This window comes from Calidris pugnax, unplaced genomic scaffold (genome assembly GCF_001431845.1).
Source record: "Calidris pugnax isolate Ruff unplaced genomic scaffold, ASM143184v1 scaffold31, whole genome shotgun sequence".
Classification (NCBI taxonomy): domain Eukaryota; kingdom Metazoa; phylum Chordata; class Aves; order Charadriiformes; family Scolopacidae; genus Calidris; species Calidris pugnax.
The window spans coordinates 5,085,009-5,105,437 of NW_015090786.1; the positions used below are offsets into that span (position 1 = coordinate 5,085,009).

The following is a 20,429-nucleotide window of genomic DNA, read 5'->3' on the forward strand; positions in this document are numbered from 1 at the left end:
AAGGAGATGTGCGGGTGAGGCGGCCCTGCTCCCTCATTCCCATTCCCCCTCCCCTCCTGGAGGGCCTTTCCCCGCCGCTAGTCCCGTGAGGGGCCCGGTGGGGAGAGCGGCTGCGGCTCCTGAGGTGTTTGAGGGGGGAAGCCTGCCTTCCGTGAGGGAAAGTTCGTTTTTGAAATAAATAATGGCTCTTTGCCGTGGGAGGCAACGGGTTTGAAGGGCTGTGCGGGGTTAGCCCCGCTTGCCGGAGCCGCCGGGCTCGGTGCCTGCTCTCCGCCTTCTGTTGTCGCCGTAACCAGGCAACGGCGCGCCTGGCGGCCGGCGGGTCCGGGCCCCGCTGCGGGCCTCGGCCGCGGGCCCAGCTCCAGCGGGGGGGAAAAGCGCTTTTCCGTCCGTGTTGAGGTCAAGGGCCAGGTGCTTTAACTTGCTAGCAGGTGTCCGGAGGTTTGGGGCGGTTTTTTAGGATGAGTTTGTGTGGCAGGAATGCAAGGTGTAGCTGGTGTTATTTCAGTGAAGGTCCTAGGACTGGGTGGGATTGGGGTTTTTTTTGGTTTTAGTTTGTTGAGTTTTTTTGTTTTGTGCTATTAATTTTGTTGGTTCGGGAGCTGGTTTCTAGTTATTCCTCCTCCCAAGTGGTGAGGGTGGAAGAGGCTGGAGTGATAAATTTCTGGCTGGCTGAAGGCGAGCTGACCTTGAGAGCTGAAGAAATGCATTTGCAGTGGAGGCTCATACACTGCTCTGGTGGCTGAAGGCAACTCCCTGAGCTGTAGTAGTGTAAGCTTATCTGTTGTCTCTTGGAGAACACAGGAGAAATAAGTGACAAAATCTGGAACAAGTCAATTTAAGTTAACTTCATGTATACAATTAGGATCTATCAGAACAGAAATATGTTGGAGCCATTCACTGGCATGGGCAAATCAGCAAGAGTTGGTAAAATGTTGAATTGCAACCAATTTTTTTGTTTAAACAGAAGGCTGATGGATGAATAGGTAGTATGCCATGTATGCATCTTTATCTCTTAAGGTTCCTTTTTTGTATATGCCTGGCCGTCTAGTACACTTGGGAGAGAGAAATAATATATTGCGGTTTTTTTAATTACGAAGGGGGAACAAATTCTGTTGGGCATAAGTCTTTCAATAAAACTTTCCAAGTGCCGCTTTCCTCAAGTTTAAAGCTGTGAGATCAAACTTTCAGTAATGCATGTAAGCAACTGAAAAATATCTACTATTGACTAAAATAATTTAATAGTAAAGTTATCTGACATATCTAATTGATATTGTCCTCTATGCTAGTCTCTAATTATAGTCTATCTAGAAGAATGGGGCAGTGGAAGGCAGATGGTGGCCTTCTGTACACTGGGAAGAAATCTAGCAAAGTCTAAAACCTATTCTTGTTTTGTGCAAACGTTCTGAAGTGTAAGTTGTACAACACAAGTTATATGTAAAATATATAGGAAGCTGCTGCAATAGGTGTTTTAATTTAGATGCACAGCAATTAAACACAGCCTTTCCTTCTGCATTTATTATGAAAATTATATTGTAAGGAAAATATTAATTATGAATATTTTCACTTATGAAGTGCAAGTTGACAATGCCTGTAAGCAAAGCAAATCAGATCAAGGCCAAGTTACACTTGTAAGTAAATAGCCCTTCTGACTGGGGAGACTAGTTGATAGGACTACAGTTCTAATACTCTCCTAGTTTTTTGGAGAACACATAGAAGAAAGCTTGAAAAATGAGCTGGGGCTGTGTGAAAACACTAGATGACTAAAATCTGTGTCTGTAGTTGGATAAAGCTACTCAGTGAGAGAAATGCATCTTCCTTTAATGGAAAAGGCAACAATTAGAAATAAGGAGCTGTAATAACCTATCTATTTTAAAATCAAGTGTTGAAGTTGTTCTTTGAGCATTTCCTATTCCTATTCTAGCTGAAATGGGTCAGATGCCTTCAATAGTTATAAGCATCTCTTGACTAACCCAGCTAATATTTGAAGTTGTCCGTATGTGAAGTTGAAAACCAACCAGTTTGAATAATGGTAACTAATTCTTTTAGATTTGGGATCTGGATATGGACTCTTTGATAAGCATGCTGAGTTGTATAGACCTTTTAATGTGTCTCCCATTTTTGCTACTAGTGTTTCTGTAAAGACCCTTGATCCATTAAGTGCAGTTGTTGCCTTCTGTCCTGCTCCTTTCCCTCTCCTGGTTTCAGCTGGTAATGCAAAGTAGGGTGTTTTTTTCCATTTTTTTTTTTTGTTCCTTTCTAAAGCAAGGGTTCTGCTGTGTTTTAGAACAAAAAGCTAGTGCTGCCTTTAATGTTTTCCCACTGTGTCAGTCCTGTGCCCTTTGTAACTGTGAATAAGCAGGGGGTTGGAGGTGAAAATTATGCCTTGCAGTAATTGGGAGTTCCAGGGGCAGTACTTCTGGGCCTCTAAACACAGGTGTATGGTGTTCTCCTCGGTCTAACTGGGCAGTGAGCTAGCTATGCCAGACTTGAGCACTCTCTACAAACAGAGCTTAACTTGTGCTGCTTTATATGCTGACATACATCTCTTGGATTTAGATAAAACAGATGTATATACAGCTAAGCCTCTGAACTATAAAAATGAACATGTGTTAAGAGCACAAAGCTCTCTTGACAACATTAGCTTCAGGTTGACTGATGTTTTCATTAATACTCTTCCATAAACAAAAATAAGATAATACCTAATTTGCTCCAAGTCTGCTTAACAGATCACTTCGTTGCATGACCTTCATATACAATCAAGTATAATGCCCTTCCAGAATCCATAGAAGCACAGCAAATACATTTAACTAAAGCAAGATAGTGTTGCCTTGTTTAATGTTAGCAGGAACCTGGTAGAAATATCCTCAAATTCAAACTGATAAAAATTAAATGTGTCCAAAGCGCTTGCTGAATGTGGTGTCACCCTTAGTGGATTTCAAACCTTTTCATTTCCTGCTTATTAGTTCTAACTGTGTAGAGCAATGCAAGTCAGTTTTATTAAGATGGTAGCAACTTGGATCTTTTCATATATCCACAGATGCTTTTTTTAAAAAAAAAGTAGTTGTGACTTCTAAGTTAAGTTATCTAAAAGTCATAAGTGGAATTTTTTTCTCATTTATGTTAATGTTGGATAAAAGAGCAGAAGTTGGTTTGAAAACCTGTAAGCTGAAGGGTGTTTTCCAGTAAGTTTTTTTGCTGTTGTGAAGTCTTCAGTATTTTATTTTCTCCCACAGTACTTCTAGGCTGCAGAACCAGCCTCAAAGGCACTATGGAGTCACCTCTCCCATTAGCTTGGCTCCTCCGAAGGATATAGATTGTGTTCAGACTCAAAAGCTAGTTGAAGCAATGAGACCATTTGGGGTATTTGAAGATGAGGAAGAACAGAATCACAGGTATAACAAGATTGTAAAATTTGTTAAACTCTTAGGCTTTTTTAGGGCAAACTTAACCTGAGTTTTCTTCACAGGCTGGTTGTTCTTAGTAAACTGAATAGCTTGGTCAAAGAATGGATTTCAGAACTCGGTGAGAGCAAGGTAAGGATTTTTTTATATGTTCTTATTAAAACAGCTGGAGCCTTTTTATTTCTATTAAAGGCTGTAGTACTTTTATGCTAAAGATCAACTTCAAACTTTCTGAAGTAGAGCTGTAGTAACTGCTGTACATCAGGTATAAAAGATACTTCAGATCAAGATCTTGAAGTCCCTGAATAAATTTGTGAAGTGGTTCTATCAGTTGACTTGTAGCAGTTAACAAAGTTGAAACAATATGTTGTGGGGGAGGCAGATGGTAAATGGGCACTAATCTTGTCCCAAACAGCCTACAGCAGTCAATCTAGTTTGAAATTATTATACTAGACTTGCCTTTTATATAGCTCTTTGATTGTGGTAAGTTAGCAAGTCTGCTGCAGGGAAGGCTAATAATAGGTCTTAAGCTCTGTAAATTAATGGAAGGATTGCTGTTACTTTTCTTTTTGGTTAGTTGTTCTTTTTTGAGATGCAAGCACTTGCTTCAGAAAAAAACAGCATCAGTTTATTAGACTAACAACTTAGTATGGGAGTGACGGACATTGTTTATGGAGGCTGTTGTAGTCTTTCTATGTAACTTGTTGGCTCGCTAAGCTTGTGCATAGGTCAATGTGTATATTGTCTTCTAAAGTAAACTCTCTTCTACCTGCAGAATCTTCCCCCTTCAGCAGCAGCAAATGTTGGTGGCAAAATATTTACATTCGGTTCTTACAAGCTTGGAGTGCACACTAAAGGTAGAACTTTCCTTGTCTGGTCATAGTTGTAATGTTTGAAAGTGACTTCTGACAATAACAGAAGGAATGGAATCTCTTTGCAGGTGCTGACATAGATGCTGTTTGTGTTGCTCCTAGACATGTTGAGAGATCAGATTTTTTCCAGTCATTCTTTGAAAAACTAAAACATCAGGAGAAAATAAAAAATCTAAGAGTGAGTAACCTCTCTCCTTGATAGATTGTGTAACTCCTACAATTAAGAATATTCGTGCTAAAGACTCATACTGGTAGTGAATGTCTTACAAGCCAAAATAAAAAATTGTTTCTGAGCATCTTCTAAAATACTATTTTATGCAGCATGAAAAGGTTGAAGTTAAGCTTTTGGTTCCTTTCCCATTGACTGTATACCACATAAGAATTTTTGTGGCACACTGCTTCCCTACCCATGGTTAGGGAGTGAGTCAGCTTTATCAGAAAGCAAGGTTGTCCCAGGAGCCTTTCTTTAATCTTAGATGTAGTAAGGCACTTGGAAATATAGTAATTGCATGCAGGAAGAGGAGGGGGCAGCCTGAAAATTGTGGGAGTTGAATGTTATCTGGAAAGGCTTCTGTCAGTGCCTTTGCCATGCAGTTCCTCTGAATGTACTTTAGGACCTCTAATTCATTCTCCTTTAGTTGTGTTCCTCTCTGGCTACTCAGCCTGAGACTCAGCAGAAGGGCTGTTAGCATGCTGTTAGCTTTACATAGAGTTAATAGGAGCTGTGTTGTGATCCTACAAAACTGCTTTGTAAAATCACCTTCAAGTACACATGTTGCATACCTTGCATGCAAAACTGAACTCCTGAGAAGTGTTGCTCTTAGCCTAATTTTCCTTGAGCAGATATTTAGAAAGATTTCATAAGCATAATCAATAAGCCTTTGTTTAGATGACTGTCACCTGAAAACACTCACAGCTGGCTGTGGCACTGTTCTAACAAGTGATCTACAAAATTGAAAACTGTCCCATAAGATAGCTGATAGCATCTCAAGCCTGGTAGAAAATAAAAATATAGGAGACTAATGTGTGCTGTCAAATGTGGACAATTTTTTTTGATTTCCCTGGATGTTAACCAGTAGTAAAATAGCTACAGAAATCTTTCTTTTCTTCCTTACTACCAACCACTGGTACTGATGTCTCATTACAATACATGGTCATCTTCTGTATCTCTTGATAAATAACTCTTTAAAGCTAGTATTAGTATTGTAATAGTGTTATACTGCCTGCTACTTTTTAACAATTCTTTTGGTTCAGAAACAAATCAGTTTTCATAGTGAGTAGTTTACCAGTGTAAATTGTGTTGTACCATATATTAGGGAAAACATTGAAGTACCAAAAGTTGTTTTCTTACACAGTTATCCTCTCCTTTACAGGCAGTTGAAGATGCATATGTGCCAGTTGTCAAGTTTGAGTTTGATGGCATTGAGGTAAGCATTTACTTTTTTTTCTTTGAGGAAATCTTTTTCTTGCTTTGGAATAGGATGCCTTTTCCAGGGACCCATGACTGCTATTTTGGAAGGTTATTGGTATCTTAAATATATTTAGGAAACTGTAATTGAACAGCCTGATCACAACCTATCCCAGGAGAATACATTGCAGTAAAATGGGAGCTTAGAAGAAACTAATTCCCTAGGAAGCCTGGCAGGAATAGGAGCATCAGGGCCATCCTTTTCTAAACCTGCTGAGGTAGCCTGCTTGAGCAGCATTTGTCTCACAAGGATTGTTCAGAAGGGGTGTAGAGGCAGTGTCTTTGTGAACTCTTCTTAGCTCTGACAAGCTAGCTTTCTACGAAGGGCTGCCTATACTGTAGTTCACTGTATGAATTGTGTGGGCAGACAAAATGTTTTATTGCAGATCAAAAATGAAGTCATTCTGAGACAATCTGGAAAAGTATTCATTTGACTCCTGTCTAGGTTTGTCAGCTGCAAAAATCCTTGTATCTTAAAGACATCTTATACACCTGCATTCTGTAGTACCTCAGCAAGTTACTGCTTGGTATCACTATCATGAAGAGACTTATTCCATAACCTTTTTGTGGCCTATGTGGTATAGATATTCACAGAATAATTTTCTTGCCTCAGACTACTAAAAAACAGATACTTTTGGATCAAAAGGGCTTACTGCATATAGAAAATGCTCTCTCCTTTGCTGAAGTATAATTGAAGTGATTGAACTTACGTCCTAATTCTATGATTGATTTTAAGTTCCCCTTTAATGGAAAATACAAGTTTAGAGTATCTTTTCAACTTAAAAACCCAACCAAACCCCTTTTCCTAGTTTAAAAGAAAGGGGGGCTGCAATGTAGGTTTTGTAAACAAAATATCAAACTTTTAGAAATGTTCTTGAGTTGTCTGGCAAATAAATCTGGTGGGAGATGTATCTATAGTCACATAATTTTAAATACAAATGTTAACCCTTTTTTTTAGACTTGACTAATTGTCCCCCACTACTGTGTATTCACAGTGCAGCATTCTAACAGTTGGCATGTTTTTTTCCTATTAAGATTGATCTTGTGTTTGCAAGACTGTCTTTGCAAACTGTTTCTGATAATCTTGATCTTGGAGATGACTCGCGTCTGAGAAGCCTGGATATAAGATGTATACGGAGCTTGAATGGTAAGAGCATTTACACACCTTTAAGAAGGTGTTACTAAAATTGGCATAGAATACACATTACTCAGTTTCTGCATCTTGTATAGAAACTTGGTCTCCTGTGTACTTGAGATCTGAAGAGCTGGCAAGTGGCCTTAAATTTAGGTGTTTCAAGGAGTTGTGTGTTTACATAGACCTATATTTCATGTTTCTTTGATCAGGATGTGTCCATTGTTCCAGTTTGCCACAGAAACTGCTTCAGATGAATAGGTAGAGCACATGATACAGAAGAATATGTTGTAGTTAATAAAAAAAATAAATTAAAATACCTGAAGCCTAGCTTGCTCGCTGTTTAACACTGGCTTAATTGTTCCTGGCTGTTGAAAGAAACCTGGCTTTTGAACTCTTGTAGAAAGGCCTTATTAAAAATTTTGGGCTATAGTCTAAGCTATAAAAAAAAGCTGTTGAGGGTACCAGTTACCTGCTACATGTAATCTGTATTTTTTTTTAAGGTAAGGCAAAGCAAGTAATCCAAACCTCTTGTCATAGACTTGAATGTTAAATTGTAAGCTATTGATCCAGTATAGCATAAAACTGACTTGTACCTGTCTAGGAACTTCTGTACTTTTGTTTTCTTACAGGCTGCAGGGTTACTGATGAAATATTACATCTAGTGCCAAATAAAGAGAACTTCCGCCTCACACTCCGAGCAATTAAACTGTGGGCAAAACGTGAGTAATGTGATTATTCATTGTCTGTAAACTTCTCAGAGGCACCTCACACTGAAAAAATAAGACCATTAGACATACTTCAGCTTTGGGTAGCTATTTAAATAATAGTTTTAAAACTAAAACCAGTTTAGATTCAAGATCTGTCCATGTAGTAGATTTCTGTGTGTTTTTCAATGGGCTAGAGTGGGGAGGAGAGGCGAGTACCTACAAGACAAGGTGTTGCTTTGCTTATCAGAAACATGATTACAAATGATTTAAATGCTGAGTTAGGTGTAAAAGCTTGATACATAAAGAACAAAAAAAAATACGATTTGCACTTGTGGCTAGAAGAATGGCAGAACTTTTTTCTTAAGGGAACTTTGAGTGAAGCAGTAGCTGTAGCAGTACAGGCAAATTTCAGAGTAGGAGTAATTTGGGATAATGGGGTGGTAATGAATCGTTATTCTCATCACTGTAAGGACCAACAATTTTGGCCTCATTGCACTGCAAAAATAACTGGCTTTGAGGCTGAAGTGTTCTATGGATTGTGAAGTTGGTGCTGTAAATTTGAAGGAATACACTTGAATTTTGAAAGACTACAGGCTAACTATAATGAATCTGTTCTAGGACGTGGCATTTACTCCAACATTCTGGGATTTCTTGGTGGGGTTTCCTGGGCAATGCTAGTAGCAAGAACATGTCAACTCTATCCAAATGCTTTGGCTTCTACTCTTGTTAACAAGTTCTTCTTGGTTTTTTCAAAATGGTAAGAGTTATTGTTTATTTTAATTTGCATAAAGTAACACTTCTAGTGGTAGTTCTTTTATATAAGATTTACATTGACAACATTCAATCCTAGCCCAAATTACACAGCAAAGTCTTAGTTACTGGCTTTTCTTGTATAGGGAATGGCCAAATCCTGTATTGCTGAAACAACCTGAAGAGAGCAATCTTAATTTACCAGTATGGGACCCTAGGGTAAGTAGACTTTGAATTCAAAGCCTTTAAACTTTCTTCTAATCTAACTGATGCTAAGCAAAGTTGTTCTAACATCATAGGTGAACCCCTCAGACAGATACCACGTAATGCCTATCATCACCCCAGCCTATCCACAGCAGAACTCTACATACAATGTATCTACATCAACGCGAGCGGTCATGGTAGAGGAGTTCAAACATGGTAAAGTTCTTTCCATGCTTATTACCTGATTAAAAAATATAACTCTTGCTATGTGAAATAACATTACCTGAATTGATTATATTCTGTGAGGTGTTCTGCCCTTTCAGGCAGAATAGGTATCTGGAAAGTACACCTGTTGCAGGCAATGAGGGACCAGTTCTACAATGAACCGTTGTAGTAGGAACTACGTTGTCAAGGAAATTCCTGCTTTTTGATGTGTTGATTACTGGTTAAAACCTTTACCCTGCAAAGTTTTTATTATGATCTGCTAGTCTTAAAAAAATGGTAATAAGGTTTTAAACCTTAATTGTAGGTCTTGCAGTTACAAATGAGATTCTCCAAGGAAAATCAGACTGGTCAAAGCTCTTTGAACCACTGAACTTCTTTCAGAAGTACAAGTATGTATAAAATCTACTGTCTGAACTTGAAATTATTTGCTTATTGGTTAGCATAGTGAGTTTTAACTTGCAGTCTAAATAGAAGATGGCATTAATATTTGTTTTTCAGAAACTGGAGGTAATCATATGAACTTTGGTAAGGATAAGTATATGGAAGATAGAAAAAAAACATGTTATGCAAGTGATACTGTTTTTATTAGAAAAAACCAACTATGATATTTAGAACACATAGCAGATGATAGCAGAACACAATTATAAAGTATGTAATTAGCTTTTCTTCAGTTAATAGTGTGCTAGATATTGGATATAATCTATCTTGTATGGAGTATGACTTCAGGACATTTAAGGCAGTTTTGGTTTCAGCTGAAGGAATATAAAGTCCTGAGCTAGTCAATTTTTCTTTTCTTCTAGGCACTATATTGTGCTGACTGCCAGTGCCTCTACAGAAGAGCACCACTTAGAGTGGTAAGTCTTGCTTTAAATATAGATCTGATACATAATTGAAACTTGGTTCAATGTTAACAAAAAATAAAGTGAAACTGTATTAACAAGTGAAATATTAAACTGTGCAACTAGGCATGGAATACATCTTCAGGGAGATGTGCCAATAATATTTTAACCTATGTGAATGTGGTGGCTAACTGTGAATCTTGAAATATGGGGAAACAGTGAGGAACTAAGGTACTGTAATGTGTGTGGTATTTTTAACTTTGCAATAGTATTCATTGTTAAGGAATGAGTACTTTGTTTTGCTCAAGTAAACCAGCAAAATAGCTCTGACCCCTGTTCTGAGTGCACCTTGGTTATACTTCAAGTTTGACTTGTGCTTTAAGACAAATAATTTAATTCTTGTGCTATCTCTAAAAGGCAGCTTACTTAATGTTTTAAAATAGCTCTAATACAAAGGTCAGGTTAAAGATATTATCTAATATCAGTCACAGTTAAGCATACAAGGAGTTATAGGCACAGGGCTTAGAGACAAATAATCTATAAAGTGAAAGTTCTGGCTCCAGTAAAAGATGATGGTTTAGCAGTGACAGAAACAGAGGAAAATGGGGCTTAATTTTGCCTCTGGGAAAACTAAAAAGCAGAAGATAAACTTGCTTCAGTTTTTCTGTAAGAACAAGTTTAGCACACTAACTCTTGAATGGATTTGGGAATAGATAGTATATCTTTGTTGTTCATCAGCATAAGATACTTCTGAAGAACGTAGAGATTTGAGTGCTTTCAAAGTTAACCATGTTTTAGGTAAAAAGGGTAAAATGCAAGTACTTAAAAGAAAAGGCTTCATGGTCACGATTCATTTCTTAAGTTTCTGATGAGACTGTGACTAGACAATTTATTTATTAAAGGAACTATATTTTTCAATTTAGCTAGAAGAATAAACTTACTGAATCTGCAGGAAGAACTCTTTGCTCGGGTGTAACTGAATAGTTGTGCTTGAGCCTTTTCTAAACTGCTTTTCTCCTTGATCTTTGGGGTAAAAAGGAGTTTTGCTGCACTTCAAAATGCAGGCGGAGCTGCTGGGATCTGCTTCTTGTTGATATACTTAAACCTGTAGTCCATGATGAAAGTATCTGTATTGTTAAGAGTACAAGTTCCAAAGACAGAGCTTTAAAGCTCAAATATAACTGGAAGCATCTCAGTCTACAGCATGTGTGAGAGAAAAATCTATTATCTGTTCAGCTGAATGAAACTACTTACTCATTGGTTAGCATTTTTGTATTAACATTGTATTATAGCAAGGCATATAACTACTGTGCTGGATGCAGTTAAAAATTAGTAAATATCTCTTATTAGGGTTGGCCTTGTTGAATCGAAGATCCGTGTGCTGGTTGGGAACCTGGAGAGGAATGAATTTATAACTATTGCACATGTAAAGCCACAGTCTTTTCCTGGCAACCAAGAACTCTGTAAACAGTAAGTTTCATTATTTTTCTGAAATACATTTTGGCCAATGTATTGTAACTACTTTATATTCATTCACCTCAGCTCATCTGTGAGATGTTCAGTTAGGTATCTACTGTTTTGTAGATAAGAGTTCTGACAGGCAGGTCCTGGGCATGTAAGATCTTTTTAAAGAAGGGAAAACTTGAGAGAAGTACTCCAAGAACTTAAATATGGGCTGACTAATGTTTAACTGCTAGGTACAACTAAACTGTTCTGCTTAATCCCTTTGTGAGAGCAGATTCTAGCATCCAAATGACTGTGCATAAATTATAAATTTGTGGAACTGTCTTTTTAGGAGTGGATATGTGTCAATGTGGTTTCTTGGAATCGTATTCAGGAAAGTGGAAAATGCAGAAAGTGTTAACATTGATTTAACGTATGTTATACAGTCATTCACAGATACAGGTAAGCCTATATTTTGCTCTTGTCTTGTAGGGTTTAAATTGCAGCGCATTTGGTAGGTCAGATGTCCGTAAAATTCAGTCTTGCTTTCTTGGACAGATAAAATTTTAACATCTAAGCTACTGAGAAGTTATGTTACAGAACTGTTACAAAAGTCAATTGCCACTGAAAATACCAAATAAAAAAACTAGTCTGTGTCTCGAGTAAGGTGTCTGCTCTTGTTAGCACAATTAAGTTGATTCATGTAAGGCTTCTAGATCTATTCTCAACCAGAATACTAATGGTTAAGGAGTATTATCACTCTCAGGTTAAAATCAACTCAGATTTGGATTCTCTCAAATCAGAATTCAGCAGCATGTGAGCTGCATGACTAGCAAGCCACGGCTGTAACTGTGCACGTAAATGTGTATTTGTGCTTAAATAGCTGTTACGTATCTGGTCTCTACTGAATGTGAAATGAGCATCTTGAGTCACGTTCGTCTTGAGGCTGTATGTGGACTGCTTGGGTAGCATTTCGTGTTCAGTTAGGCTGCAAACTTCTTGCATTTTGTTTGGGCTAGACTGGCTTAAAGACTTGCTGTTTCTAAAGAAACCATATGTAACCTTGACAAATACCTGATGCAAACATGCCCAGTAAGCTACAACACTAAATTTCATATTAGTTTACAGGCAGGCTAACAACCTCAATGTGCTAAAGGAAGGTATGAAGATTGAGGCAGCTCATGTCAAGAGAAAGCATCTCCACTATTTTTTGCCTGCAGAAACCTTACAGAAAAGAAAGAAGGTATAACAATAACATAGCTTGTCTGGCACTTTTTTTTGCTTTAATTACTTGATGACTTAATTATTTTTTTAACTGTTTCAGCAAAGCATGCCAGATATTACTGAAAATGCTAGCAGGCTTCAGTGCAAAAGGACTTCTTCAGATGGAAACTCTTTGGACAGTTCCAGGGATGCAGACTCCAGAACACCATATAATTCCTCTTCATTAAATAAGATGTCTAAATTGGACACATCTACAACAGAGATAGAAAGGTTAGCACCATAACTTTAGAACTGTGAAGAAGCTGTGTTTAACTGACTCAGTGTGAACGAGATCTAGGATTTCTTGTTTGAATCTATGTGGATCGTAAGCACGTGGAGGGCTCTAATGTCTTCAGGAACAAATCTGGCATCTCCTTTGGGCATGTGGTGGGAGATGGGTGTTATCCTTGAAAACAGTTAAAACATAAACACATAGGTACAAAGAACTTGGAATAAGAGAAATTATTTTGTCTTGAATATAAATCCCTTTAGGTTAATGTGTAACTTGAAGCTGGAGTATTTTATGTGCAGATAATTGTTCTTTCTATCAAAAAGTATAGTTAATGCCAAGCAGTATTCTAATGAAGTGCTGATCTTGATCACAGAAACACTAGAGCTTCTGCTGGCTTAGTGGAGCAGTATGAGAACTCGGGCAGTAAAAGTGTCTGTTGCTTCCTGGCAAGTCTATCTGTCCATAAGCTACTTCAGCATGAGAGAAATACGTAATCTTGAGTGTAATAGCCCAATGTGTAATGCCTGCTGTGTCCAGACTGTTTGGTACTCGAGGAGTAGCACACACAAAAATATGGGGTGCATGTATGGAAAGAGTAGATATATCCAGTACTCTGTGCTGCTTTTAATGAATGTATTAAGCTGGAAAACAGTACCAGTATCTAGAGACTCATTAAAGAAAATGGTTAAGTTCAAATTTGCAGTCTGAAGTTCAGCAAAAAGGAGATCTCCTGCTAGATCACTTGTGAGTTTGTGTTGTTTAGTAGAGCTGTGACAATGAGCTAAGAAAGTAGATCTTTGTCTTGCATTAACTTTCTGGAAATGAAATGTATGCTATCTTACAAGCTATCATTTTATAACTCTAGCATCTGACTCTTACAGAAATGCTGTATGTCAGAGATCTAGTGGTGGTAACAATAGAGAGAAGAGATCTCATGTAGCTGTGCCATCACTGTCTAAGGGACTCTCAGTTCCTGTTACTGATTCAGGTATGTATTGAAGTAGTGGGTGGAATGCAGTCCTTAATTTTGTAGCTGTACTCTAAAAGGTCATTGTGTCTCCTACAGAAATGCAGGCTACAGTTGCAATAAGAACATTGGGACCTCCAATTGGTTACACCATTCCAGGACATAACACAATTTCTCAACTTAGAGCACACTTTGTCCAAGGACATCATGAATTAAGTGGGACCCCAATTACAGATCCTAAGAATGCTGCACCTAAACGACCTTATTCATTGACCTCTAAACGATGTCATTCACCTACATCAGAAGGATGCCCCAAAAAAACAAGAGATGGTGAAAAGGTAAGGAAGGGGGGAGGAGGGGCTATGGCAGGGAGGGTTTGCTGTGATGTTAACTATTGATGTAGAATAAATGAGAAGTGAGAAGAAATGCACATATACATCCTCAACAGATTTGAGAATCTAGAATTAAGTATAATGATAGTTTTACTAGGATGTAGATATGAGAAATTGTCTTGGATATAATGTATGGCTAGTAAACAAATACTTTTCTAGGATCTGATGTTAATGACTGTTTCTAGTCTGGTGGCAGGGTGTCTAAATAATACTATGCTTACATGTTACTGTACTGACCAATTGCTAAATGAACTGACTCCTTTGGAAGAAGTTCTTAAAACAATTCAGAAAAAAATTATCTCAAAACGAAAAGATACACTCTTACATTTGTAAGATTCATGAGCTACTCTTGTTCTGACAGACAAGTTTTGAGTGCCTATTGGTATTCTGCTGCTTTAGAAATCAGCACCCTACACAACAGGCTGTCCACTGCTGAAATGACAGTGTGGAGTTGCTTGTTAAATCTTGTTTTGGTGGAAGCTTTAATGCTTGATTTGTGTCATTGCTATATATAAATCTCCTTAAGTAGCTATTTCTGTGGCTTGACCTCGGATTTGAGGCAGAAGCAAAGAACAACTAGAAACAAACCTCAATTTATAATCATAGAATTGTCTAGCTTGACACTTGTAACAAATCAACTTGAAGAACTATCTAGTTTTGAATATTTCAAGACTTGGGTAGTAAGACTTTTTGAGACGCTTGAGATACTGTGTGGGTAATGGTAGTCTTGTTCAAGTGTTGTTTTAAGAGTGGCCACTAATATATTTAATGTGTTGACTGGAAGCTGTACCCAAATATTAAGACAACTTTAGTATAGCAATTATTCTGAGTCCGCGTATTCTGTTCTTCTAGTTAACTGGCCAGGATTCAGCATTCAAAGATGATGACAATGCAGAAGATGTCAGGAGAAGATCTACAGAAAATGTAATTTTGAAGTGTTTTTACTCAGTGGAATAACTGAAAAGCTGAATGGACTGGTCTGGTGCCTAGACTACTTTGCATAAATACTCTACACATTTGATGTAAACAAAAATAAGCTTTTTAGTTTATGTCAGTTTGTTTCCCAAATACTACACCTGTATGACCTATCCTTTAAAAGAAGTTACTGCTAGGTGATTTGGTGCTATCTTGCTTCTTCCCATGCTTGAGTTGAGATCTTATTTTTTTAAAACTGCTTGTTTCACTGATGAGAACTACTGTAAAGACTATAGCATTTGGCCTCTCAAAGGGAATATAAAGAGCTCTATTTAGTGTAGCTTGCTACTGAAATGTAAACTCTTGAGGGTATACACTCAAATCAAGGTGTGGTCTTGTTGGTAAAGTGAAGGTTGAAATACTTGACAAGCTATAGGTGTGATTATAGGTCTTAAAATAAAAAAAAGAGGTGGAGGTTGTCAATGCATGTATGTATTTGGTTTTTAAGTATCCTAGCTGCCAGACCTTGCTGTCTCTGTCATGAATTTGACCATACTGCCTAACAAATCCCTTCTGGCTTTTTAGGGAGGCCTTGGAGGAAAACCCATGCTGATTCCACTTATCAACACATCAAGATCACAGGTATTATTTGTCTTTGTATTCATAGGTAAAGCAAAACTAGAATTTTTATCTTATGTACTGTTAAGCCCTGTAAAAATTGGTGGTTCTAAATAGGTGATAAGCTTTGGCCTGTAATGCTTCTACCAAATTGTATAGCTGAACTATTACATCCCATGTTCACTCACAAAAGTGTAGCCAAAGCTTCCAACTTATGGAACTTGAAAAGCCATGTTTCCCTGGACTCAAGCACTGACATGATTTGTTTCCTAACTTGCTTTTTTTCTTAAGCAAAAAGATCTGTACTCCTTGTACATCTTCCATAAGGTGATCTGAGCTCTTAATAAGTACTTGTATGCTGATTTTGGTGGCCAGATTTGGAAGCTTTGAAGTGTATAAGTGACACTAATTCTTTTGAGTCATGTACAATGTTGTGAAATTAAGCGTATATAAGACTGGAAGTCATCTGGACAGTAAAGACAGTCTGTTTTCCTGATCAGTGGATCTGAGAAGTATGGTAGCTTCTCCTATTATGCTGTTGAGCTACTAGCTACTTGTTTTATCCCCCTTCAGGAATATAATTAGCTCAATTGATGCCAGGAAAGAAGTGTACAGAGGGCAAAATGCTCTTCCTCTGTAAACTGGTGGTAACTAAAGAAGTGTTGTGGTGGAAAGAAGTCCTTCTCTGTAAATATTTGGGTTTGGGTCATACTGTTTTGGTACAGAATTGTTATATTCATCTAGGAAAGGGTTTATCTGTTGCTGCTTCTGAATGAATGAATTTTCAATTTCTTTTTTTTTGTGGCATCTTCTTGTGTGTTGTAGAGGCTTTCCAGTAAAGAACTACCAGATTCTTCATCTCCTGTTCCAACAAACAGTATTCGTATTATTAAGAAATCCATCAAACTCACCCTTAATGGGTAACCAGTATTTCTTCAGGTAAAGATAATTCACTTCTTTAGCGGTCTATATGATCGATCTGCATTGTAGTTACTAACAAAGTATGGAAGGTTACTGTTGCCAAAGTGCAATTGGCCAGTTAAAATCATGGTCTTATTTTATAGTATTGTTAGATGCTTGTTTCCTTTTGAACTACTCTTTGCATATTCTTGTAACAGTTATCCTTATTAGTCTTTTTAAAAGTCTTAACTGTCAGTAACTGAAACAACTTTTGAAAAAGCTACAAAAAAAATAACTTGTCCTGTGACTTGGATTCAGCATGTATGTAAACCGGATTAGCTTGTCACTCTAACCACGTTCTGGTTTCAAGTGTGTGTGAACATGCCTGTATTCATTTGTGCTTTCCTAGTTTGTGTGCATGTTGTTCTTATCTTAAATTATTTTCCAGTTTGGCACACTCACTCCTGTGCATTTGTCACAATGGTGCTCAGCTTCCTCAGCTAATAGCTTTCCACTGTCTAGCACAGCCATGCACTACGCAAGTATTGCCTCCCATGGAGGCCCATAAATAATTTAAAAATTGAAGAAAATGCAGCAGAGGATGCTATCAATGTATGAAGATGTTAGACTTGTCCCGTGCCATGTTATCTGATTTTTTTTCTTCAGACTGCTCCAGCATGAGACTCAAGGGTTTTTTGTTGTCACCGGGTAGTAAAGCTAAACTCAGAACACACAGCTGAAGGTGCACTTAAACATTGCAACAGGCGAGGCTGTTGTGACACTACTACCCACCTGCAAGCTGCAGTCTTGAAAGCAACTGGCATGCAGAAAGTGGTTTCAGATAAACCTTGAAAGCTGTTCTAAATGGTTGCATGAAAACTTGTAGTAGTCTTAAGTCTGGTTCTGTAAACTGGTAACACTGCTTACCCGGTTAAGTGCATTAAGGTTTTTTGAGAGGTGGGGAGAAATTCTGATATTTTGAAACAAATGTTATGCTACCTCTCTAATGCATTTTCTTTATAATTTGGTGGTTTTGTAAATGAAGTTGTACGTGTTTTCCAGAGTATTTTTGTATGTACTGTAAAATACTATCTTTCAAAGAGAAATTGAAAACCTTCTGTCTCTCTTTTTTTTTTAATGCAGGTGGGATCTGCTTAAAAAATCTAAACTACTAAACCAAATGTAAGATGGGGGTGGGGGGCAGTGCCACAAAAAATGTTCTACAAAATAATAATGTCATGCTAGAGTAAGTTTGAAGAAACTAGGAATACTGCTTTCCTGCTTCTAGTGTTTCCAGGCTTTGAGTTAATGCCCTCTGAACAGTGCAGTTCGCAAACAGTTGGCAACTGATGTCCCAGATTATCTGTTGTCCACATGGCATGCTTGAATTACTCTGAGATTAGTTGCTTGGCTTAAAGAGCAATTCTGATCTCTGACTGTATTGAGTGTCCACCTAAAATTCTAGTGACAAGACCAAAAGACTGTAAAGCAGTAAGAGGCACATATCTTGTAAGGTCTTAATTCTCCAGCATTCCCCCTACTGCTAGTATTCCAAAGCTGAGGAGGACGCATGACTACTTATCACAATATATTTAGTGTTTTTCCGTATTACCTCTGGTTTCCAGCTTACTTCAAGTGCACTTTCTCTTAGAAAATTGGCCTTAGTGGGTTTGAGAGGGCTTGCTCTTCCCTCTCCCCTCCAAACCCCCAAAACTTAGGCTGCAAGGCTTAGGTTTAGTCACAGGTTAAAATCAAGAAATGGAACTGATGTTACTTAAGTGGTTTTTAGCAGAACTACACCTTGAATTTATAAAGTGGTTACTTCAGTTATGTGGCCTGCGTTAAAACCATGGTATTTAAATATTGCCAAGTCTGTGTACTAGTTACAGTATGTATACAACTTCAGCACCTCTGTAAATAAAAAACATCATGAATTTGAAGGAATTAAAGCTGAAATAGGTGATAAGATAAACAGCAAAGCAAATATGAAGACTCAGTGTTTTGTAATAGTCTAAAACTTGGTAATATTACCATGCTTTTAAACAAATTCTTCCACTTGAGTATTCTAAGACTGTTAAGGGCTGTTTTGCCCTTAACCTCTGTCAGCACATCCATTTCTGTAACTAGTCTCAAACTAACCTAGCTAATAGATATCAAAGTATATGCCTTTACACAGATTTTTTTTTTTTTTTTTTTTTCCCTCTTTCTTTTCAGTTTTTTTTAGAAGTAGAAGAAAACACAATAGGTGAAAAGCAAGGCAGTTAATAAGACTGAACAGGCATAAGAACATTGTAGTTAGATGGTACACTATGGGCCAAAGTGAAAGCATTTATTTATTGTCTCAATCAAATGGCAACATAAGCTTTTTCTTTTTCCCATTATGTTATTAGTCTTATAACATTACCTCTTGCTTTGCAGTTATCTTTAATTGCTTGTGCTTCCCCCCATCTTAGGCTTTTAAAAAGAATGTTTAGGAAGAATTTAGGTTACTAGTTTCTTGGGCTTCATCCAGCATAGGTGAGGTTACACAGTTTATCTTGCTATACCCTGACTCAACACTTTGCCCACTGTGGAGTGACATCACTGTTCTGGAGTTTCCCTGGATGTTGCAGAAGGATTAGATTTCAACTGTTTTAAATAAAGTTCAAACTGCAACATTCAACTGAAATGTTTTCCTTTGTTTATGGAGCAAGTCCTCTGCTCAAGTGATTGAAAGGAAAGTTACTCATGCATAAAGGCTCAGTGAGGGAGGCTCTCTGACATCAGACTCTCTGCAAACTTTGCTGTTTTCTATCTGCTTTCTAAGCTGGTTGCTGTATGTGTGGCTTGGAGGTCCAGATGGAAGGGGTGAGGGATATGTGATCTCCTTAAAGAGGAGCAGCTCTGTATTGAAATTGTGTATGGTTAGTAACTTTGTGCAAGAAATTCCATTGCTGGAATTAACTACTTGTGTGGTTTTACTACTTAGGTAAGAATGTTGAGCAACTCATTAAGTTTACATTAACATTAAGTTAATGTAAAGCCACCTCTGTTTCTACTGTTGCAGTGGATGTACCTATAGAAACTGAGAGTGAAAGTAATAGAATACTTGTAGCCTTAATGAGTAAAAAGCAAAGAGGGTGTGGGGAAGAAATACCTTGAAATCTTGCCTTTGGGAGAGAGGGGGCTTTTTAATACTGCCTTTATGTAATACTCAGCGACGTAAGCTGTTTAGCATAAAAACACAAGCAAAAACTCCTAGCTGTATCTTTGCAATTACCTCATCACACTTCTTATAAAGAGTCTGCTCCTATGAATTATTCCAGTAACTGAAAAGCTGTGGTTCTAGTGTGCTGTGTATCTGTGTGCAGCTGAGGAGCAAACAAGTACCCTGGGCTGGAGGCACTCCGTGCCCTGTCCCCAGAGGAAAACAAATGGCAGTAGGGGTCATCTCTTTCTGAGCAGTAACCTGCTCCTGTGAAAACAGAAGTTCTCCTCTCCCAGAGGACCACCCCCTGTGGGCTGCAGCTTCATCCCTCCATCCTCCCACCCCTGCAGGGTGGCTGTGGGGGCTGTGTGCCCTTTCCCCGGGCGAAGGGGAGCTGTGGCCCAGGCTTCCCCCGCGGGGAGGGGTTTCCTGCCGTAGGTCCGTAGCGGGGGCGGCTGGGGGCTGAGAGCTGCGTGTGCTGTGACGGTGCTGGCATGTGACTGCGCTGCTCCGGGAAGCACCGCTGCAGCCCCGTGCTGCCTGCCACCCTCACCACCAGCCTGGAGAGCCTGGGGGCACCAGCTGCAGCCCCCTGCTTCCTGGCCAGCTCTGCTGTGCTCTGCCCGTCCCCAAATCCTGCTGGGCCAAGCAGAGTACAGTGGGGGGTTTTCCAGCTTCAAGCCGAGTGGTGGGCTGTTGAGTGTTCCTTGCTGTCTCCTAGCGTGCTGGTCAGCATGGACTGCCCTTCACCCTGGCTGAGGGTTTCTTCAGCCATCCTCTGTCCCTGGGGTGCCAAGCTCCGAGTGTGGTCCAAGGGCTCAGGTCTCCAGGCTGCTGGACCTTGTGTATTTTTTCAGGAATGATCTTAGCAAAAGAGAAGTCTGGGGGCTGATCTTCCTCCTGTTCTA

The 20,429-nt window shown here is 38.6% G+C and overlaps 1 protein-coding gene across 2 annotated transcripts in view; it reads left to right on the plus strand.

Annotated features, from left to right (window-relative positions):
- Window positions 1–18,514, plus strand: part of PAPOLG (poly(A) polymerase gamma) — a 19,532-nt gene extending 1,018 nt beyond the window's left edge. Inside the window, exons 2-23 of one of the 2 annotated variants that reach the window (XM_014966370.1) lie at window positions 3,237–3,395; window positions 3,470–3,536; window positions 4,180–4,261; window positions 4,345–4,454; window positions 5,650–5,703; window positions 6,780–6,891; window positions 7,509–7,598; window positions 8,205–8,343; window positions 8,483–8,555; window positions 8,636–8,756; window positions 9,070–9,154; window positions 9,566–9,619; window positions 10,955–11,074; window positions 11,400–11,509; window positions 12,169–12,290; window positions 12,372–12,541; window positions 13,424–13,530; window positions 13,609–13,847; window positions 14,754–14,825; window positions 15,402–15,458; window positions 16,260–16,373; window positions 17,478–18,514. In XM_014966370.1, coding sequence (XP_014821856.1) covers window positions 3,349–3,395; window positions 3,470–3,536; window positions 4,180–4,261; window positions 4,345–4,454; window positions 5,650–5,703; window positions 6,780–6,891; window positions 7,509–7,598; window positions 8,205–8,343; window positions 8,483–8,555; window positions 8,636–8,756; window positions 9,070–9,154; window positions 9,566–9,619; window positions 10,955–11,074; window positions 11,400–11,509; window positions 12,169–12,290; window positions 12,372–12,541; window positions 13,424–13,530; window positions 13,609–13,847; window positions 14,754–14,825; window positions 15,402–15,458; window positions 16,260–16,358 — 2,130 coding nt within the window. In that variant the 5' untranslated portion in view covers window positions 3,237–3,348 and the 3' untranslated portion in view covers window positions 16,359–16,373; window positions 17,478–18,514. Of the gene's footprint in view, window positions 1–3,236; window positions 3,396–3,469; window positions 3,537–4,179; window positions 4,262–4,344; window positions 4,455–5,649; window positions 5,704–6,779; window positions 6,892–7,508; window positions 7,599–8,204; window positions 8,344–8,482; window positions 8,556–8,635; window positions 8,757–9,069; window positions 9,155–9,565; window positions 9,620–10,954; window positions 11,075–11,399; window positions 11,510–12,168; window positions 12,291–12,371; window positions 12,542–13,423; window positions 13,531–13,608; window positions 13,848–14,753; window positions 14,826–15,401; window positions 15,459–16,259; window positions 17,449–17,477 lie in introns of those variants that run through there. The other variant, XM_014966369.1, reaches the window with a different exon arrangement.
- The last annotated feature ends 1,915 nt before the right edge of the window (window positions 18,515–20,429 follow it).